Raw genomic sequence first — 18893 nt, 5'->3', positions numbered from 1 at the left:
CCTGTGATAACTCCTGTTTTCCGTTTAGACATGTCGCCGCGACTTTCGCTTGAGCGTTGTCTCGGCCGCCCACGCATCTTCAAACGTCGTCTTCCGTTGCCCAACATCTCCCTTCTCCAGGGCGAGGCGGCGGACGACGTGAAATGCGCCGGTTCCGACCGACATGGTCTGGCCCATGATGATGCACTCGCTCACTCCCTCAATCTGATCCGTCTTCATGCCCGCGGCGGCCTCGAACAGATGGTCGGGTGTCTTCTCAAAGGATGCCAGTTGCAACACACTGTCTCTCATCTTGGAGAGACCAAATCGTGTAATACCCAGCACCTCTCCCTTGTAAGTCATGACATCTGCGAGTAGCTGCATGTGGCGGGGGTCGATGCCCATGTCTCCCATGACCTCCCCGATTTCGTGTGCAATTGTCGTTCTCGCCGCCTCGATACCCAGCACATCTCGGCACTCCATGACGTTGTTTGATTTTACCCTGCGCCCTTCAACGCCTTCAGTGTTCATACACTTTTGCAGACCATATCCTTCGACTAGGACAGTGTGGGTTTCGTGTTCTGAGGTCTGGATGATGGCACGCGTTGCGTCCGGGTATCCTGAAATGGCCACTGTCGGGATTGTCCTGCGGAGGTAGTTGGCCCGTACCAAAAGGTCGCCGTGCTCATCCACAGGCTTTGCCTTGACGGACCTCTTGGAGCTGGCGGACTCGTCCAGACGAACGCGGACTTCTATCCTGCCCGGGCCGATGTTCATGTCCTGCCTCGATACCTTGAGTTTCTTGTGTTTGCAGATTGCTTCGGCCACGTCGCTCAGTCCAATGCCCAGCTGCATGTCGGACAACGCATCCATGTCCACTTGCAGGACAACATTTCCCGAGTCCGCGAACCACACGTCCTCAATGGAGCTGAGAATGTCTTCAACGAAAGTCTTCTCGATACGCGCCTTGACAATGCGGGCCGCCGTCATCTCCCTGTCCTGTACTAGCGGACAGGTGATGACAGGGGTACTAATGGTCTTCGAGGCATTGATGATTTCCTTGATACGCGGAACACCCTGCGTGATACTCATACCAGCGACACCGGCGAAATGGAAGGTCTTAAGCGTCATTTGGGTACCAGGCTCACCAATCGACTGGGCTCCGACGGCTCCAACGGCGTGACCTGGTTCGACATGCGCCTTCTTGTACTTCTCTAGACAGAGTCGCACGAATAGCCGAAGGGTCGTCTCCGACACCTTGGCAACCTTGTCCGCGAATGCCTTCTTCGCCTTAACCTCGTTTTCGTCGAGATCGACCTCCATGCTGTCGGCACTGGCCGTAAGGCCAGTGAGCTCCATGACACGACGGAGCTTATTGGCTCGACTGCCAACGTAGGACTCTAGTGACCTCAAGAAATCTCTGGCACCTTCGTGCTCGTCTGTGAACCTATCCTCTTCGTTGTCGTAGTCGAGGGTTAAGTCTCCGACAAGGGACTTTCTTGGGTAGCGAGCACGTTCTACAGATAACATGCTGTCGCAGTACCTGACCATTTCGTCAGGTAGAAGGGCAGCCTCCTCATTGTCCCATGTCAGGTTCTCGGCATGTGAGAAGGTTCGGTCAAAGTTGACAGGCTTCGCCGACGCCTCCATATCCACAGGGTCCAGCTTGTCTGCGCCAAATTGGAACTGGACAATGCCTCCTCCTGATGTTCGGACCGTGTCGTCGTATTGAGTGGAAAGATCCTCGAGAGACTTCATCAATCTTCGCGACATGTAACCAGTCTCGGCTGTCTTGACAGCTGTATCAACCAGACCTTCACGACCAGACATGGCGTGGAAGATGAATTCTGTAGGGAGGAGACCAGAGTAGAAACTGTTGGCGACGAAACCCTTTGACGGCGGTTGGGGAGCGTTCTTGTGGAAATGGGGAAGTGTTCTGTCCTGGAAACCATCGGCAACTCGCTTTCCGCCGATAATTTGCTGGCCGACTAGAGCGACCATCTGCGCGACGTTGATCTCTGAACCTTTGGAACCAGACTTGGCCATGACCAGTGGGGCATTGTTTCTGCTCAGCGTTTCGATACAGTGAGAACCTGCTTGAGTTCTGACCTTGCTGAGAAGTCCCGAAATGGAGTTTTCAAGAGTCTCCTCCATGCTGCAACCAGTGGCCTTGTCAAGCTTGCCTCTCTTATACTTGTCAATCAGTTCGTCGACGTCCTTGTTTGCGTCCTTGATCATCTTGCTCTTCTTCTCGAGCAAAAGCTGGGTTGGATAGACGTCTCCAACTCCAATAGAAAATCCACGGTTCGTCAAATGACGAGCACACAGTTTGGCAAGACGGTTCATTGTTACCACGGCGGCATCTGGGCCGAAATCTCTGAGAATGACGTAAAAGACCGAGTCCTTCTTTCCGGAACCAACAGTAGACTTGTCCATTCTGCCGCACATGACCTCGGAGTTGCGAATGACAAGCCAACCGTCGTTCGGGTCCATGTCTGGACATTGGCCAGCTCTGGCCTTGTATTCTCTGCACTTGGCGTCCAGGTTGATCTTGACGGGGCTGTCCTTGTTGGGGCGCATCATCATGCTGAATACTTGCTTGCCCGTCCAGAGAGCTTGGGGTTTCAGGATAGCGGGAGGTGGAAGGTCCAGGTGGACGATTCCGTCCATCATGTGCATGCAGATGTAGGTAAATGTTTTGCGGTCAAAAAATCTGTCCTTGCCGCTCAAGAGATACGCAGCAGTGATGAAATCCTGGGTGGCGGCAATGACGGGCTCACCGTTTTTCGGCGTTGCTAAGTTGTGTTTGACGCCCATGAGGTTGATGGCCTCTGCACGAGCTTCTTCGGTCTGGGGAACGTGAAGATTCATCTCGTCACCGTCGAAATCTGCGTTGTAAGGACCGCAAACGCACTCGTTGAGTCGGAATGTCCTCCACGGTCGTACCTTTACCAAATGGCTCATAATACTGAGCTTGTGGAGCGACGGCTGACGGTTGAAGAGAACGATGTCATTGTCTTCTAGATGGCGCTCCACAACATCACCAATCTTCAAATCCTGGGCGACCTGGTTTCTGTTACCGAACCTCAATGAGATTTTGTAGCCACCGTCGTCATTCTTTATAACTTGCTGCGCACCGGGCCAGATGTTGGGTCCGTTCCGAACGCATTCTCTGAGCTTATTGATGTTGTAATCCGAAACTCGTTCCGGATAGGTCAGGTTCTTAGCCACAAGCTGGGGAACAGCCACCTGGTCGATTCCGAGGTTGGGGTCAGGTGAAATGACCGTTCTGCCCGAGAAGTCGACACGCTTTCCAGACAGATTGCCACGGAATCGACCTTGCTTTCCCTTCAGTCTCTGACAGAAACCGCGAACGGCCTTGCCAAATCCAGGCTGCTGAAGTCCCGGTACATCACTGTTGACGTACATGGCGACTTGCAGCTGAAGGTATTCCCACTGCTCCATGATAGTCTGGACTGGAGAACCCTTCTGCAGTGCAGATCGTATCATGCCGCTGACCCAAACAATGTCGGCAAGTTTTGTTGTGATATCGTCTTCGTTGCTGGCGTTATCCTGAGCAACGGAGGGTCGAATGCACACAGGAGGCGCAGGGAGGAACTGCCAGATGAACATCTCAGGGCGACCTTCGGCAGGGTCGAGACCGAGGAGCTCGCAGTCGGTAGGGCTGATCATCTTGAAGAGATTGAGTACCCTCAACGGGTTCATGTCCTCCATCGCTTTGCGGAGATGCTTGTCGAGCTCCGCGTTGTTTTTCCTGGCTTCGCTGAACGACTCGTCGAACTTGATCTTGCTCTCCGGGGGCACTTTCTTGGCGGAAGTGGATTTGTTGTAGGTCACGAACTTGTCGTGCGCCAGCTTGAGAACGCCAACTTTGCGGATCTGACCTTGAACAGAACCGCAGTACATGCAGTTCTTGACCTTGCGACACTGCTCGTTGATTCGCTTGCAGATCTGGGAACGGCGTAGGTTGTCTAGAAGCGGCCGCCTCAACTCCTTGAGGAAGGCCCGGCGCTCTGACTCGGTGAGCAACACCTTGCCGCAGTCCTGTACTAGGTCAGCCATGGTGAAAGCTTGATGCCAGCGTGGAAATGCCCACCTTGCAGATGTCTTGCAGGATCATCATGACGAAACGCAGGTAGCCAATGTGGAAGGCAGGTAGCGGAAGTCTGACATGGCCGAAGTGACCAGTGCAGTTCTGGAGTGATTCCTGGCATGTTGCGCATTTTCCCGTCTTGCTCGAAGTTCCCTGATTGTCCAAAGTCAGATTGACACAGCTCAGGCGACAGCAATTAAAGGCTTACCAGGCGAGGGTCGAGGGGACCATGTTGATACGGCGCTCTGTTCTTTTCAATATCGTACAAGAGGCGATCGGAGACCTCAAGAACAGCCTGGTTCGCGATATCCTGATTCGACCTGTTTCGATTTGCGTGGTTAGCGCGAGCGTATGCGACTCGAAACTTGAGGATGGACTGACTGAATGCCAAATTTGATGCCCTTGAATCGCTTGGGCAACTTGTCGACGAGTTGCGACTTGACCGGGGTGACGGTTGTGGTTGCCATGGCGGTGGTGTCTACAGTTGCTTGCGACTGCGACTCGATGTATTTCGTGGGGATATTTAGCGGTGTGTGACTGAAGATGAGTCAAGATCGAGGTCGGTCGAAGTTAAAGTCTACCGGTCGTGATCGATGTTGGTGTATTTTCGCATTCGCTGCAGGGTCATGATCATGGCTCGAGGGTACAACTTTGTCGGTCGCAGAAGCTGTTCGGGTCGGAGCGACGAGTGCTAGGGCGAGCAAGTCATCGAATACGTGTATTGCTGGGTGCTGTGGTGATGCGAAATCAAAACGAAGCCGAATCGAATTGGAAATTTTGTGACGGAGGGACGGCGAAATCAGTCAAGTTCCGCTGGAGGGACGTTCTGCAGGTCGTACCCCACCATCGAAAAACGCAGGTGCTCCACTGTTCTTACGCGGACGGTGTGAGATATTCTGAATAAGTACTGTACCAGACGTACAGTTTACCCTGTCAAGGCATAGTGCCAATACGCGCTTCATTATGAGTCTTCGGGTGAGTTCTTTCGGGGTGGGATTGGAGAATGCGCGACTGTCCCTCACTTCGGTACGTAGCTTCATCAAGCTACCTACCTTACCTGAGATGGCTAGCTATTATCCAGTAGGTATTTTTGTACGGCATTAACTTCCATCGTTGAGGCAGCCGATAGAACGATAGGCCACCTTATGTTTAATTGTCCGAGGCAATAACATGCAATGGAAGCATCCCCACGATTTCTCGACGACTATTCCCAGAGTAAGAACCGCACTGCGAAATCATCGTTGCCGTGAAGTGAACAACAAGGTAGCATCTTCTGCAGCTGCCCCGCGGTCGGCCCAGACCGCCTGCTGCGTAGCTAAGTCCAGGGGAAATTAACCAGTCGCCAAAGCGCAGGCGGGCGGTCGATCCCCCGTCGTATTCCGTATTCCATTTACACGGGACCGACAGCTGCGTCATGGGGTCCCTGAGGGCCGGAGCTGCTCCCTGCCATGCGCAAGGCAGCTGACTGGAGCCCTCCACGTCTCTTCATCGCGTCCATCTCCACGTTGACGGCCGCATACAAAGCACATGTTCTCGTTTACTTTCGACCACGGGTCAAGCTCCAGGGCTGTGCTTTCATTTCTGCGTCCCTTGCTTCCCGGATGACCGTTTTCTTCCCTCAACTCATCTTGCAGATCCACGCCCAATAAGGCGCACCTTGTCCGTCTGAACATAGACCACCTATCCACCACACAAAAGCAACACCATCAGCAAACTGTCCGAAGAAAGGTCGCCCTACTTTCTGTTGCTTTCTCTTGCCGTCTCAACCTAGTTGATCTGGCTCTTGCTGCCGCCTGAAACCAGCATCCCTTGCTCTCGTCCGACCAGCTCGAGCTTCCCCGAAACTCCTCTCCAACTCGTCCCGTCCTGCCTGGCGACTTCTTTAAAGCAAGTGACGCACATATAAGTCCCATCCTCGGTCTCTTCCACGTTGGCGCTCGTTGTGCACCGTTCGACGCTGGTCTGGGGACGAACTCGCAAAAAATCCCTCGGCCTTTTCTGCACTTCGCGCCGCTGCTGGTCCTCTCGCCAGAGAACCCCCGAATGGCCCAGTGCCCAGTCACAAACGATGGCTCCCGGCGGCGCTGACCGCAAAGCAGAAAAGTCCTACCTCTCCTCCGCGGTCGACTCCATCAATCCATGGTCTGGCAGTCGAAGCTCGACACCCACCCCAAAGGATCCTCCTCCGCAGCCTGTCCCTCCACCAACCGCTCGTCCAGGCGATCACAGTATCACCCACTTATACGGCCAGAGCATCAAGAGCTACCCCGCTGATTGCCCTCCTCTCAACGTTCTGTGGTATCATGCTACTGATGTCAGACTCTCCTTTCTAAACGCTGGCTTCTCATGGTAGCTAACTACGACGCCAGGTGCCCAAGCGCAAGCCGCATTTCCTCCGAGATAAAGCGAAGCCGACGGACGATGCCAAGCCCCCGCCTCAGCCGAAGAAGTTTCTCCCCTTCGAAAAGGGCGATTCTAGGGCTATAGAGGTGGCATATCAACGCTTGTTGGAGGATTCCGAGAAGCGAAGAGTTGACCGATCACTGCGCAATGTTTCCGCGGGCTCTCGACGCGGTCGTAGGGACACCGACGACGATGGTACGCAGAGCAGTCTGGAGACGAGCCCTGAGGGCGTCCAGACACCGAAGACGCACGTTCCGGTGAATGAGGATTACCTTTTTGACGTCGACATTGAGAAACGAGAACTGGCGCCTGTTTACTGGCTTGGACCTGTCTACGAGGTCCGTCGTGGAACATGGTTCTACGACGAAGGATCCTCTTTAAGGCCATGTGAGGAAAACCTAGCATCTCAACTCGAGGAAGGGTATCTGAAGGTCAAGCCCTGGCAATATCCGAAGCCCCGGATCCGCAGCGACTCCAAGAACAAAGATGTCACGCCCAAGGCATCAGCTGATAACCTGCGAGCTGCTGCATCAAATGCCGCCGCTGCAGAAAGCAACAACAAGCCTCAAACACCGCAGAACCAGCATCAGCCATCATCTCACAGATTATTCGGCGCGTGGATGAACAGTATTGCGACGTATCAAGATTCTACTACAGCCTGGTTGACCTCTGACAGCATGTTGTCTTGGGTGACTTCCACCATGTACGAACGATTCTCTGGGGGCGGTTATATGAGCGGAGTCAAGCTTGTGAGGGGCTACTCTGATGTGGCCAAGAACAAGAAGGAGAAGCAGCCAGCGACACCGACAGAGGCAAGTTCCAGTGCGCAGCAAGACGAGAAAGAGCAAAGGAAGTTGAAAAGGAGATCCGCGCCACCAACTTCACGACCCTCGCAATCCAATGATGACATTTCGCGAATTGAAGATGAAGATGAGAGGGGAAACAGTTTACAAAGGCAGATATCCTCATTGATGGAGGGCGCTGAACACCGTAATCAAGAAGAACAAGAAGAGGAAATCAGGAAACGTGAGGAGAAAGAAATCGAGAACGACTATAATGGCCAGTTTGGCGAAACCCAAGGACGAGACATCGAACACTTGGTGCTCGTAACTCATGGAATCGGCCAGCTTCTCGGCATCCGGTAAGTACTCGTCAGCAACCTCTTCTGAACACGTACTAAGACAGGACAACAGAATGGAGAGTGTGAATTTTGTTCATGATGTCAACATCTTGCGCAAGAACATCAAGACGGTATATTCCAGTTCGGCAGACCTCCGAGCTTTGAACTCTGAGCTGGAGGATGGTCCGAGGAACTGCAGGGTACAAGTTTTGCCTGTTTGTTGGAGACACCTTCTGGACTTTCCCAGGAAGAGAGAAAAGAAGAACGAAAGAGACATCGGAGACGGTGCTATAGACGAAGACGAATGTAAGTCGGCGCCGAATAGTAACGTGGACTTTACTAACACATTTCTCAAGACCCATCTCTCGAAGACATCACCATTGAAGGCGTGGCCTTTGCCAGATCCTTGATCTCCGACCTGGCGCTTGACGTCCTTCTCTACCAGAGCGCATATCGCGAACAGATCGCCGAAATTGTGTTGAAGGAGTCGAACCGGATCTTCAAACTCTTCTTGGCAAGGAACCCCGAATTTAAGGGAAAAGTCCATGTTATTGGGCACTCTCTCGGCTCTGCCATCATGTTCGATATCCTTTGCCGCCAGAAGGAGAAGGCGAAGGCTCCCGAGACCCCAAGAAACGCCCTTCGTTTCTGGCCCGCCCAGGAGAAGGCCGAGAGCGCAAAGGATCGCGAAGCAAACGAGCTGAAGTTTGACTTTGACGTTGAGGACTTTTACTGTCTAGGATCGCCAGTAGGGCTGTTCCAAATGCTCAAGGGCCGGTGAGTCTATCATCTGCTTCGCTTACCTCAAGTACTAACCCTTCAAAGTACCATATCAGCACGCCATCTCCCTCATGCGCTGCCGTCGGAGAGCCCTCTGAACCCTGACCTGATGGACGATCCGTTCATCACTGCAGCTCCGACGTCCCCAACGCAGCGCGTGTCGGCCATCACAGGCCTTCCATATTCCGTCTCTTCACCAAAAGTGTCCCAACTCTTCAACGTTTTCCATCCTTCCGACCCTATCAGTTACCGTCTCGAGCCTCTCATATCCCCAGCTATGTCGACACTGAAGCCTCAGGTCCTGCCGTATACCAAGAAGGGCATTTTTGGCAACGTGGCGCAGCAAGGCCTCACCGGCATTGGTATGAAGGTAGGCCAAAGTGTCAGTGGTCTCTGGTCCAGCTTGAGCGCAGGAATTGCGAGCAACATCCTCAACAGGAGTCTTGGCCTGACCAATGAGGATGTGGCTAAGATGAACTCGGCGTCCACGCAACCGCAATCGCAAGTGTCAGGAGCCGGAACGAACATTGCAGATAGCGGTGTGATATCCGACGCATCGAAACTTGGAGAGAAGACGAATGAACGCAAGAAGCAGCTTGCAGATTCCCAGTCTATGCTGGGTCGTACCAGTATCAGCGGCAACGAAATGACGCTTATCGACGATGAGCTGGAGACGCTCTTTTCCAAGTTTCAGGAGAAACGCGTGGACTTGGCCAAGACTAACGACGACGGCGGTGCGGATGAATGGATAGAGGCAGAGCGTAAGGCGCAGAAGCTGCGACGGGAGGAGATGAAGGTGCGGGCTCTCAACCGTAACGGACGGGTCGACTACAGCATTCAAGAGTAAGTCACACTGCCTTCAAAACGAAGCTCGTCTTTGCTAATGTCCGACAGGAGCGTGCTCGACTTCAACCCCATGAACACAATCGCGTCGCACATGAGTTACTGGTCGGACGAGGACGTCAGTCACTTCATCTTATCGCAACTCCTCTCCAACCGATCGCGGGCAGACCGCAAATAGAGTAGACTAGAAAGGGCTAAGTAGGCAATCCCGGTATAATGAGAGAACACAGTTCATCTACTCCGCGATGACAACTTAAGCGCGAATGGCTCTTTAACTCTGGGTATCTTGGATTTTAGTGAACCTAACAAACTATGAACGCAGGATGCCAGCGTCGACAAGCGCAGCCCAGCGATCGGGCATCGTCTTGGCGATGTCCTCTGCCGTCCGGCCACCTTCAGTGCGCAGCGCCCGGATGTCCTCGGCGTTGTCGTTGGTCAGGCGGACGATCTGCAGAGCCTCGGCCGCCTGCCGCGCCGACTGGGGAAAGACGTCGGTGGGCACCGGGGAGGCGATCCAGAGGAGCAGCCAGACGACCTCCTCCTGCGCCTTCTCGACGGCGACGTGAAGGGCGCTCTTTCCCCCGGCCAAGGGGTCCTGGTAGCGGATCAGGCGACCGAGCTGGGCAATGTCGCCGGCAAGCTCCTCGTTGGCGTCTTGCAGCAGCTCGACGATGCCCTGGACGTCGCCCTCGGAGCACATGAGGTGGTAGGCGCGGGCGGGACGGGCGTCCGGGTTGGCGGCCAGGTAGGCCTCCTCGGTGATGCTGGGCAGGATGTCCAGAGCGTCCTGCAGGCCGCCCTCGTTGACGTAGCGGGTCAGGATGGCGGCGCCGGAGGGGGTAGACAGGAAGGGGTTTGTGACGGAAGGGCCCTGCTGGTTCGTCGGCAGGTGTTTCTGGCAGGACGGGCAGTTGAGGGAGATTGCTATCTCGGCGGACTGGTCGAGAATACATTGCCTAGAGACTTGGTGTGAGTTCTTGAGAGATTTGGCGATATGAATGACACCTCACTGTGTAAGTGGGGGAGGAATTCTGCTTACCAGTGAAAGTGGCATCCGCAGGGCAGCTCGAGGTCATCGGGAACATTTTGAGGCTCCTCGCCGGCCTGGCCCTCGTCGTCGCTGTCGGGCTCGATGCTGATGACCAGAGGGTCCTCGCAGGCTTTGCAAACGGCAGCCATGGTGTTTTGCTTGTGTGAGTGGTAGTGGCAGCAGATGTGAGTGAGACGCTGCTGCGAAGGGTTTTACAGCAACGAGGAGGGGGGACAGAGGTAGGGCTCTCCGATTGGACGAGTGAAGGAAGCGGCCGGAGCTTGGTGGTCTGAAGTTCACGAATCGGGGATTGTGCCGGTAGTGCTTGACATGAAATCTTCGTCGTTGCGATGAAGGTATCGAGATCAGAAAATTCGAGGTGGGGGAGGGGGAGAGCGGGGACTGTGTATGGTAGAAATTGTGCACGGTATATATGCGGTAAATTATGTGAGTTATACAGTGCAAATTTGATTGATGGCATCACTATTTCTAGTTCCACCACCCTTAGCCAGCTCATTATATCTGCACGTTCTAGAACATTACCTAGAGGGGCTAATTATTCATAGGCATATCAACGTAGAGTAGGTAAGATTGATCTTATATACGTTCCTATATAGTTAAAATACCTTATATAATGGAGCTAATAATAACAAGAAACTCAGAGTTAGAGAAAGAACGGTTCAAGATCAAGGGCGTACTACATAAAGTATTAGATCCTTCCCTCGATTAGGAAAGTGTACTTGCTGTGAGGAATCCTCGGTCTGTTGGACACTCGTGAACGCATTTGATCATAAAACCAGCACTACGCAAGAATGCTTATTTCGGTGCCTGCCGAGCCTAGAAACCAAGAATGGCCACCACTGCGACATATTTAAAGAAGAGGGCTTCAGATGCAGCCTGGAATACGTCGAAGACGCCAAGATTGTCTACGGCGACAAGAAGTTGAGATGAAGGTTTTGGTAAGAATCGTGCCTGCGGTTGCGTAGGCTTTATGACGACGCTCACTCACAGTCTTACGCAAGTCGATGTGGCTGGTGGTGGTGCTTATGAGAGCGAATGGTGAAAACCACTGCTACCTGGTTTGTCCGCATTGAAATAGGCTTCCCGCGTATTCTGTGCGACGTTCGGGCGCAATAAGTGAAGCCGAGGTGCTGTGCCACAGTTACTCGTCGGGATGGGTCTGGAAATGTACCTCATCGCCCTGTTCGAATGAGTTGGGTACAAGGTCAGGTACCGATGATGCAGAAGCCCAAACTGCCCAATGTGAGAGCCTCTAGCTCAGCTAATGCCTGTACCATTACATCAATGGCCCCTCCCCGCCCCCGCCAACAAGTATCGCGGTCAGGCAAAACAGGTGAGCGAGGTACCTAGTCCTACCTACGCAAGTCTCTCCCACCCGTCTTGCATTCCCGCCATTCCCTTCCTCCTGCTTGGTCTGTCCGTTCCTATGCTCCTCTGGCTCAGCGCTTGAAGCATAAGGTATTCAATACTAAAATACCAGCCTGTAATAAGGCCAGCGTTGCACAGCCAGCCCGTTGCCCAGTCTTCCCTTTCTCACTTTTCTCTCAATCTTGCTGGTAGGTACAGACGTATTACAGTAAGGTAGAGTGTCATTTAGGCCCCCGCATTGCCTTGCTCTACCCCTGCCTGCGCTTCTGGCTCTGCCTCCCCTTGGCCCATTACGATCGTCTAACAGTACCTGTTCGACACTTGCTTCTTTACTCTTCTCTCCTACAAACACCATACCAGCCACCCTCGGCACAATCGCTGCTCTCGAGAGAAAAGCTATCATCGCTCCGACTTCTAAACCATTGCGACTCCATCTTCACACAATCACCTCCTCCCTCACCGTGAGGTACCTCACCTGCCATCCAGTGACGTCCGTGCGTTCCGAAGCTTCCTGCGCATCTACCACATCGCTTGGTCCCTGATCTCGTGGATTCCCTCCTGCGCCGAGCGCACTCTTGAGCACCAGCTTGGTCTCCCGCCATCCAACGCACAACATCTTCCTCTTGGTCGCTTCCTCCCTCTCGTTCTTCTCCCGCGCGTCCTTAGACAGTCGCAATCATGAACGTTCTCAAGCTCCAGAGGTGCGTATCCATATCCAGCACCGCATGATTCACCATCGGCATCCCCTCAAATGATTGACCTCCCCATATTGACGCACACCTGCATCCAGGAAGTATCCTCAGTTCCCCCAAAACGAGATCTACGGCCTGAGCGACGCATTCCGCAAGCTCGACATCGACGACAAGGGCTACATCGACGAGGCCACAACCATCAAGGCCACCCAGCAAAGCGAGCGTCAACCCTACGATGTCGTGAGACAGGCTCTCAAGGAGGTTGAGCTCGACTCGTCTCGCCGAGTCGAGTTGGAGGACTACGTTGCCGTACGTCATCCCATTGCCGCCATTGTGTACCCCCAACCATTCCATTGCTGACACTGTTTCCCGTAGTTGATTGCGAAGCTTCGCGAGTCCTCCCCCGCCCAGAAACGGCTCTCATCAGGTCCTGCTGCTCCCACCAACATCGTCGCCCAAGCAACTGGTGGCGGTCGTGGTCATGCGTCCAAGTCCAGCGTCGGCAAAATTCACGTCCAGGGATCGAACGCCAACGTCACTCACACCATCAACGAGGATGAGCGTACCGAATTCACTCGCCACATCAACGCCGTTCTGGCTGGCGACGCGGACATTGGCAATCGCCTTCCCTTCCCCACCGACACCTTTGAGATGTTCGACGAGTGCAAGGATGGTCTTGTGCTCGCCAAGCTCATCAACGACAGCGTTCCTGACACCATCGACGAGCGTGTACTGAACCGCCCCAAGAAGGCCAAGAACCTCAACGCTTTCCAGATGACGGAGAACAACAACATCGTCATTGAGTCATCCAAGGGCATTGGTCTGTCGGTTGTCAACATTGGCAGTGGTGATATTATCGAGGGCCGAGAGCACTTGATTCTTGGTCTGATCTGGCAAATCATTCGCCGCGGCTTGCTCAGCAAGATTGATATCAAGTTGCACCCTGAATTGTACCGCTTGCTGGAAGAGGACGAGACACTCGAACAGTTCCTGCGACTTCCCCCCGAACAGATTCTCCTTAGATGGTTCAACTACCATCTGAAGGCGGCCAACTGGCCCCGGAGGTATGCCGAGCTCCCCTAGCTACGTGAGGCTGTTACTGACGCAGAACAGGGTCAACAACTTCTCGACCGACATCAAGGATGGCGAGAACTACACTGTACTTTTGGCACAAATTGGATCCGAGTACGGTGCGACAAGGGCACCCCTCCAAACCCGCGACTTGTTGCAGCGAGCCGAAGAGATTCTGCAGACCGCGGACCGTATGGGCTGCCGCAAGTTCCTGACGCCATCTTCCCTTGTTGCCGGTAACCCGAAACTGAACTTGGCCTTCGTTGCCAACCTCTTCAACAACCATCCTGCTCTCGACCCCATCACCGAGGAGGAGAAGCTGGAGGTTGAGGACTTCGACGCCGAGGGAGAGAGAGAAGCCCGCGTCTTCACTTTGTGGCTCAACAGTTTGGACGTGCAGCCTGCCGTTCAGTCCTTCTTCGACGACCTGCGCAACGGCACAGTACTTCTGCAGGCATACGACAAGGTTATCAAGGGCTCTGTAAACTGGCGCCACGTCAACAAGCCTCCTGCCCACGGCGGAGAGATGTCGCGTTTCAAGGCCGTCGAGAACACCAACTACGCCATCGAGCTCGGCAAGCAGAACCGCTTCTCGCTTGTCGGTATCCAGGGCGCGGATATCACTGACGGCCAAAGGACACTGACGCTCGGCTTGGTGTGGCAGTTGATGCGCAAGGACATCACGGTAACTCTGTCAACACTGGCGCAGCGCCTCGGCAAGCGTGAAATCACGGACTCGGAGATGGTCAAGTGGGCCAACGACCAGGCGCGCAAGGGTGGAAAGTCGTCCAGCATCAGATCTTTCAAGGACCCTGCCATTGGCACCGGTGTTTTCCTGCTGGATGTGCTCAACGGTATGAAGAGCAGCTACGTCGACTACGATCTTGTCACCCCTGGCCACACTGATGACGATGCCTACCTCAACGCCAAGCTCAGTATCAGTATTGCGAGAAAGATGGGCGCGACCATCTGGCTGGTGCCCGAGGATATTTGCCAGGTCCGCAGCCGCCTGGTCACGACCTTCATCGGTAAGTTGCTCTCCCAGCATGACATTGGAGCACTAATAGCTAACTTCCTCCCAGGTTCTCTGATGGCGACGGCGGAGAAGCAGGGGCTGTAAACGTCCCCGGTGACGAATGTTATTACGCGGCGTGAGCTTTTTGTTTTTTATATTGAGGATAGAAAAAGGCCAAAACTTCGGCGAGGCTTTGCGGAGTGTGCTTTTTTAGCTGGCTGAATGAATTCAAACCTTCAGAATATCCCCTGAGTTTCACCTGCCTCGTTGTTTAGAGGGTATCAGAGCTTGCAGCTTCGAGATCGTTGGTATGGAGCGCTCGCAGATAATCCTCGAGTCGATTGCTACTTAAAGTTACAAAATAAGATACAGGCTGCATAGCAGACTCGGTCCCGTGAAGATGCCGAACCAAAACATGATGTTCCCCAACGTCTTGCGACCCTTCATCCAGCTTGTTCTACTCAACTGCACGAGCTAACAACCGGTTACAGTCATTGACAACCAAGAAGGCAGGAGTGGAGGAAACTCACCGGCAGCTGACACATTTGCAAGAACAGGAGGTAGCCCCTGAGTTTCTTGAACAAGCACCACATGACCAATTCGTGGACACAGGCCGAGAGGAAGAAGGTGATGAGCGTCGCCGTGTGGCGGTTCACTTTCATCGACGAGATGGAGCTGTGGTAGACGTGGCGGAGGAGGAAGTTGTGAACGGGTCTGCAGGGGAAAGGAGCACGTTAGAAGATTGTCGAATACCGCCAGACTGTAGGGGTGTACTTACCGGTTCCAATCGCGAGCGAATTGGTCCCAGGAGACTGTGATATTATTAGGCAATCGCACTTTAATGGGTTTCCTTGCTCTCGACGTACCGCTGTTCCACCACGCGTCGTAGAAGCTTCTGTCGGCGAAGTAGGTGAGCTCCGCGAGGGTGTTGAGGATGGTTTCCCAAATGAGATACCATGCCATCTGCTCGTGTGAGTTTCCTTCGTCGAGTTGTTTTCAGGGGCTGAAGAGCAACTTACCATGTACTCCATCATGAACGGGAACACGAGATCGCTCAGCATCCAGGGGACGTAGCGGAGGCGTTCGGCCAGGGGCATGCCGACCTCCTTCATAGCGACGGTCTGCATTACGACGGGATCTGGGTTTCGCGTGGTCAGCAAGATGGAGGTGATACAAATTTGATGAGTCGGTGTCAACGTACAGATGAAGGCTTGAGACACCATGATCATGACGAAGATGATGCCGAAGATCGCGGCCGTCTTCTCGGCGACGTAATACCAGTCGATCGAGTCGGAGCGGGGGTACTCGAGCTCGTACACGACGGTCGGGAGCACGATGTACTCGTAGTGGTTCGCCAGGGTGAGGTTGTTGGGGTACGCGCGGACGACGCTGGTGGCCTTGCCGCGCAGCTCGTCGGTGAGGCCGTCGATCTCCCACCTGATGATGCGCTCGAAGACGCGGACCTGATCGGCGTCGAGGGGCTCGCCGGACTCGATGGCGTGCGAGATGCGGTCGAGGTCCGTCGTGTCCGGGCCGCTGCGGGCGTGGGCGGTGACGGACTGCCGGCGGCCCTTCATCTCGGCGGCGGACGGGGGGTGCGCGAGGTGGGAGACGGAGACGGCGGAGGCCGAGGGGCTGGTGGCGGAGGGGGAGTTGATGGGGGCGACGTGCTCGAGCTGTTTCAGTTTGGAGAGGAGGTGGTTTCGCTTCTTGTAGGCTGTGGAGAGGTAGCCGTTGTAGAAGGCGTAGGAGTGCTGCTTCATGAGCATCACGATGCCGTGGAGGACGAAGAAGACGGTGTGTGTCCAGGGCCAGTCCCGTATGAGGGTCAGGCCGACGACGCAGCCGATGAAGATCGACTGCCAGATCTGAGCGAGACATGTGAGAACGCTGTCGAGGGAGGTTACGGTGGCTGGGTAGGGGGAAGACATACATTCTGGATAATCCAGCCGGAGCGGTCCCAGTCCAGGTAGCCGCTGAAGATGAGGCGCTGCAGAACCCAACCGAAGCCTGTGATGCCGCACATGACGCCGTCGGATGCCAGGAGCACAATGACGTCGCGCCTGAACATGGTTTTCATGATCTCGTTCGTGCCCAGGGGGCTGCCGGTGGCTCTCCAGTTGGTTGCTCCGATCTTGACGACGAAGAGAGCCACGGCTAGCCAGAACAGCGTGTAGAAGCCATGAAAGGGGCTGTTGGCCGCCTTTTGGTTCTGTCTGTCAAACGTAGAGAATTGTCGAGTGAAGACCAAATCACTAAACTTGCCTGGCCTCCGTGGCCGCTTCGGGTCCTTCTCCTACAGATCACATCATGTAAGTCACCTGGTGATAGCAAAGGCACAAGGGCGCAATGGCATACGTACCCTCTCGAGGCCCCGCCTGATGACATCGCGAAGTTCCCGGTCATCGGCGGAAAGCACGTAGGTCTTGAGATCCTTCTGACCAGACGCCCCATTCACGGACTCGTCGATGCTCGACGCTTCGGATAAGGTTGAACCGTCGAGGGACAGTTTCCTGTCGTGGACTGATGAATATTTCAGTGGAGACGAGCCATTGTGTCCTCCCGCTGCTTCTTGACGACGCCTTTCCGAGGGCTTTGGAAAGTCGTAGTCCTCCTCGCTAGTGGTCTCTGATGGCGTCGTAGAGTTGGTCTTGCCACCGCTGGCGGCGTGCAATGCGTCCCGCAGCGAATGGGGCGATTCGCGAGCCTCTGCCAACCGAGCTGCCATGCCGGCGGTTGAGCGTTTCTCAATGCGCTGCTGTGTATCTCTCTTCGCACGGCCGGAGGGCACAGCACGACGATACTATGCACTCTCACTTGAGATGAAAATAAGCGATGCGGCCGCGTCTTTATGGGCAGCTTCAGATAATAACGAAATGAGATGTAGAACAGCTCTGGTGTAAATGAAGAGCGATGCAAGTCAATTTCCACGATCTTGTAATCTATCGTGAAAATGGATGAGACGTTGAGATAGTGGTGTGTCTGCGTGTACACTTAATTCAACGGTCGATGTAACACTACGATGCGGCGGAGAACCGGAGGCGATGTCAGACAGGGCGGGCAGGGAAGACGTAGCTTTCGAAAGGGCTACCAATGACTCGGTTCGAGCACGAAGTGGTTCCCGAAAAAGAAGCCTCAATGAACATATGCCAAGAAATGCAATCGTAGTTGAGCTGAACAGAGTCGGGATGAAACGTCGAGTAAGGAGTGAACAAGTGGGAGGGAGCTGACGATGGGTATAAAAAATGGTCGAGAAGCCGAGCGTTGTCAGGATTTACGGGTCGGTCGGGCTCATCGCGGGTCGTCCGCTTCTGACATCGATCCGGGAGGATCTGAGATGGGCAGACAAAGACGTCGGCGAGTGATCAACTGCGGCCGAGGTTTCCGGGAATTCGTTCCTACGATTTTGGGTGCGCCATAAGCCGGGAAGCGTCTGGGCATTTTGGGGGCAGCGGACTCTCGCGTTGTGCGAGTAATACGACGATAGAACGGTTTGAGAGTTTGCGCTTTGCGAGCTCCCGCTCATCCCGCGGACATGGAGCGACGTGGACGGGGATTGGGAGGCGACTTGACGTGGACGTGGACGGAGTGGGCTCCTATGAAGTCAGACCAAAAATGCAAAAGGGAAACGACAGGTGAGAAACGAGTGTGCCAGTGTGTATGAAGACTGTGTGGTGGTCCTCTCCATACAAGCAATCCCGGTTGGCAATATTCTTAGTTGGCGGCTGATATGCCTCGAGCAAAGTGGCTTGGCCATCTTACTGACTTGAGAATAAGACTCTGTCAGTCATTGTCGTATTTGCCGTATAAGCATGTGAAGGAAGGGAGAAGAAACGGAGGCGTTTCCCCAGATGTCTCTCTACTGATGTCTCGCAGGCGGGTAGACGCTGCCTAGATGATCGCTTGCCGTAGGTAAGACTTTGGCGAGCCTCAGAGCATCTATCTGCTCGTTGCCAGTCTGAAATTCAGACGAGCATACTATTTACTATACTAAGGTATGGTACTAGGACAAAAGGTTCTCTGACATCAAGCTGTCGCAAGGTGTGGCCGGAACCGGAGAGACACTTTGCATCCGCGCTCGTCCCCGGACTATCCGTTAGTGCGCTGAACCCAAGACGGCCGAGAATCGAATCTGTCAGCTGGATTTTTTGTTGTCTTTCTGTGCTTGTTGAATCTTGCTGATTGTGAGCTGATATGGTTGTGTTGGTTGGGTAAGCGGAAACGGTAAAATATTCACCTTGGAGTTGTTTCCGCAAGTGCCAACATGAAATGATCCAATGACATCATGCGCACCGAATTGGGCCGGGTGTTCCTGACATTCCGTCTAGACAGGGCGCGTCGGGACTCCAAGAGGAAAGCGTAGCCCGTTGAAACACCATTTCAGATACCTTAGGCGGAAACAATCATTACATAAGCCTCCGAGCGCGGGTCGTACCTGACCATTGAGGTCCTGAGCT

At 54.2% G+C, this 18893-nt stretch overlaps 5 protein-coding genes across 5 annotated transcripts; 2 read left to right on the top strand and 3 right to left on the bottom strand.

Annotated features, from left to right (window-relative positions):
* Positions 1–24: 24 nt before the first annotated feature.
* CkaCkLH20_00491 (DNA-directed RNA polymerase iii largest) lies at positions 25–4560 on the bottom strand (the record flags this gene model as incomplete). The annotated part of the gene is made up of 4 exons (XM_038883211.1): positions 25–4044; positions 4097–4246; positions 4302–4413; positions 4475–4560. The coding sequence occupies 4 exons, from the start codon at positions 4558–4560 to the stop codon at positions 25–27; spliced, it is 4368 nt and encodes a 1455-aa protein (XP_038751916.1).
* A 1601-nt stretch (positions 4561–6161) lies between these two features.
* On the top strand, positions 6162–9417 carry CkaCkLH20_00490 (DDHD domain-containing protein; the record flags this gene model as incomplete). The annotated part of the gene is made up of 6 exons (XM_038883210.1): positions 6162–6407; positions 6463–7637; positions 7690–7922; positions 7973–8393; positions 8442–9239; positions 9291–9417. 6 exons carry the CDS (start codon positions 6162–6164, stop codon positions 9415–9417), a joined length of 3000 nt encoding a protein of 999 aa, XP_038751915.1.
* A 132-nt stretch (positions 9418–9549) lies between these two features.
* Positions 9550–10418, bottom strand: CkaCkLH20_00489 (uncharacterized protein; the record flags this gene model as incomplete). Its single annotated transcript, XM_038883209.1, has 2 exons — positions 9550–10195; positions 10279–10418. The coding sequence occupies 2 exons, from the start codon at positions 10416–10418 to the stop codon at positions 9550–9552; spliced, it is 786 nt and encodes a 261-aa protein (XP_038751914.1).
* A 1136-nt stretch (positions 10419–11554) lies between these two features.
* On the top strand, positions 11555–14541 carry CkaCkLH20_00488 (uncharacterized protein; the record flags this gene model as incomplete). The annotated part of the gene is made up of 5 exons (XM_038883208.1): positions 11555–11706; positions 12449–12659; positions 12726–13414; positions 13464–14449; positions 14504–14541. The coding sequence occupies 5 exons, from the start codon at positions 11555–11557 to the stop codon at positions 14539–14541; spliced, it is 2076 nt and encodes a 691-aa protein (XP_038751913.1).
* A 249-nt stretch (positions 14542–14790) lies between these two features.
* CkaCkLH20_00487 (MBOAT family protein) lies at positions 14791–17164 on the bottom strand (the record flags this gene model as incomplete). Its single annotated transcript, XM_038883207.1, has 9 exons — positions 14791–14910; positions 14967–15150; positions 15215–15248; positions 15303–15399; positions 15456–15574; positions 15638–16304; positions 16370–16732; positions 16799–16959; positions 17014–17164. The coding sequence occupies 9 exons, from the start codon at positions 17162–17164 to the stop codon at positions 14791–14793; spliced, it is 1896 nt and encodes a 631-aa protein (XP_038751912.1).
* Positions 17165–18893: the final 1729 nt, after the last annotated feature.

This window comes from Colletotrichum karsti (genome assembly GCF_011947395.1).
Source record: "Colletotrichum karsti strain CkLH20 chromosome Unknown Scaffold1, whole genome shotgun sequence".
Classification (NCBI taxonomy): Eukaryota; Fungi; Ascomycota; class Sordariomycetes; order Glomerellales; family Glomerellaceae; genus Colletotrichum; species Colletotrichum karsti.
Note: the sequence above shows the minus strand (reverse complement) of the source record. Positions and strands in the feature narration are given on the sequence as shown.